Source organism: Lactuca serriola, chromosome 5, assembly GCF_051521515.1.
Source record: "Lactuca serriola cultivar US96UC23 chromosome 5, Lser_US96UC23_V15, whole genome shotgun sequence".
NCBI classification, from domain to species: domain Eukaryota; kingdom Viridiplantae; phylum Streptophyta; class Magnoliopsida; order Asterales; family Asteraceae; genus Lactuca; species Lactuca serriola.
The window spans coordinates 186,442,348-186,445,134 of NC_136412.1; the positions used below are offsets into that span (position 1 = coordinate 186,442,348).

Consider the following 2,787-nt stretch of genomic DNA (forward strand, 5'->3'; position numbering starts at 1 on the left):
TGGTGTCCAGATTATGGTGGTGGCTGGCAACGGTGGTCCTCGAATGGTGTCCATGGTCAACAGAAAAAACCCAAATAAGAAAAAAACTTGTAAAATCAAAAACTGTACCCTTTGTTGGTAGTGAAGGAGACTAGTAGGAAGGAGATGGTCATTGTTGATGTTCTTCCGGTGACAGCCTTACTCAGAAGCAAAGAAAAAGCCGAAAATCATTTACCCAAATCTTAAAATCCAACCAGAAAAAGAGTGAAATCGGAAATGAGGAGTGGTCTAGAACCTACTTGTGCTCGCCGGTGAAGGAGAGTTGTTGAAGGGGTGGTTGTCGATCGTCGTTGAGTGATCAAGAGAGAAAACTTGTTGGGTGCGGCGTTGCAGATGAACTTGAATGATCCTCCTTTTGAGTTTAAAACCAATGCCGAAGTCATGTCGTTGATATAGGGTTAAAGAAAACTACATCGTATTGCATTTCTCGCAAATAAAAAAATGATTAACTTTTTTTGTCGACGACGAATCGGGATAGGGTGCACGTGAAATGCCATGTTCTATGCCGACGACTTGTCTTCGGGATCGCTTTCCAAAAAACACATCATTTCTGTTTTTCTGCGCCACCGAATATAAATAAATGGAAATTATAATTTATGCAAAATATACCTATGACATGTCATCGCCATAGTTTTTTGAAAAACCACGTAAATACTTTACATTCCCACATTGACAAGTCGTCGACATAGATACTCAATGTTTGACAACCAAAGTTGGTGAACTCTGACGACTTCTCGTCGGCATAACTGTAGTTGTAGCGACGAGTTATGTTGTCGGCACATGGGACAATTCTTGTAGTGTATAATTGGAATTTATTGTAGGAAAGCTAAAAAAAAGTTCATTTATGTAGCTTTTACATTTTGATGGAGTTGTCAACTGCATTATTTAAAATTCATATAAATACATGAAAAGAATACCAAAATACATAAAAGTACCTAAATATACTTAAAAGTTCATATAAATACATGAAAAGCATGCCAAAATACATAAAAGTACGTAAAAATACTTAAAAGCTTATATAAATACATAATAATACATAAATACATGAAAAATATACCAAAATACATAAAAGTACATAAAAATACTTAAAAGTTCATATAAATACATAAAAAATCCTATAAATACATATAAAATATATAAAAAACTAAAAGAAAAAAAAAACTAAAAAAAATGTTAAAAAAACTATATAAAAAAAATTAAAAACTACATAAATACGTAAATATATACTAAAATACATAAAAATATGTTTATATAATATATATAAATTTTGAAAACATCAACAGAAAAATCCAATTATTTTCGAAAAGTTAACAATTTGGTCCAATGAGCGGTTAAAAAGGCTAAAATAGTGAAATTAGTTGATTTTTTTGGGCATTTCTATTACAAAGCTTGGGTTTTAATTATAAATTTTTCCAAAAAAAAAGCAAGATTTTTCTACAGATTTCCGTACATATAATCTCAAAATGGATCAAAATTAAGTTTACACGAAAGATGTCAATCGATCTTTCTTCAAGTTTCCGCGTAAAAGGCAATATGTGTATTAGCTTCTTGTTGGTTGAATAGTGACAAAAACTTGTACATAAAGAAATAACATACATTCAGTGAGTAATTAATTAAGGATTCAAATCCACATAAATGTTTTAGAAATACATTGAAAACATGATGACGGAAAGAGAGATTCTTGGGGGAAACAAAAAAATCTTTATTAATCACATAATCAACATAGATAAGTACATTACATCAGGAGTAACTACATAGTTATAGGTTGAAACCATCTCTTCCTGTCATAAAAACGACACACCCTTGCAATGTAACGGCAATGCCATCTTTCTACCATGAATGTTAAGAAACTTATGTAACTGCCATAATAACTTCCAACTTGTAACTTCTATTAGCAATAACCGTTACTCCATTGAGGCAAGCTTACATCTTCAGCAATAAATAGAGGGAACTTGTGTGCATGAAAAAAATAGAAAACTCTTCAGAAACATGAGGTCTTCTACAATTCATTATTTTTTTGCCTTTATCATTTTAACATACCCAATTGCTTCAATGGCATTTTTATGTCCGTTCACTACAAAATGGAATGTTAGCGTTATTAGTGCTCTCCGTGAAGATCTTGTTGTTCACATAAAATCAGGAGATGATGATCTTGGGAACCATACCATTCCTTATGTAGGAAATTACTCCTGGTCTTTTTGTGAAAAGGTTGGTGGTCACACTCTTTTTTATGCTTACTTCTGGTGGGGTTCAAAGTTTCAGAGCTTAGATTTGTTTAACGAAGGCATTTCAAAAAAATGCTATTTGAATGTGGGTACCGAACATTGTTACTGGTTTGTAACACCTAAAGGGTTTTATGTAGATGCACACCCAAGTGGAGGTGGGGAATTCATTAAAGGTTGGGCTTAAAAACATGTATATATGTCTTGTTTTTTTCTTATTGTAGCTTGAAATAATATATGATGCGACTGACCACATTAGGATGCTATGTACGAGTTCATTTCTCTTGTCAGTACATTTGCACATATTTATAAGGGTGCTTTATTTGTTACAATTCACCAACACAAGTTCTTTATAACGAATGTTTGAATACTTAAAAAAAATAAAATAAAATAAAAACTATCGAACACATAGTTTCTTCTCTTTTCCACATGAAAATATTACAAAAAAAATGTGAGAAGAACTAAATGACTAAACAACCAATCAGGAAGTTATGCCAAAAACAAGTGAAGATACAGCCTCTGAAGG

The 2,787-nt window shown here is 32.2% G+C and overlaps 1 protein-coding gene across 1 annotated transcript; it reads left to right on the forward strand.

Annotated features, from left to right (window-relative positions):
• The first annotated feature begins 2,091 nt into the window (after nt 1-2,091).
• On the forward strand, nt 2,092-2,490 carry LOC145050023 (S-protein homolog 5-like). The gene is made up of 2 exons (XM_078998341.1): nt 2,092-2,437; nt 2,486-2,490. Exons 1-2 carry the CDS (start codon nt 2,092-2,094, stop codon nt 2,488-2,490), a joined length of 351 nt encoding a protein of 116 aa, XP_078854467.1.
• The last annotated feature ends 297 nt before the right edge of the window (nt 2,491-2,787 follow it).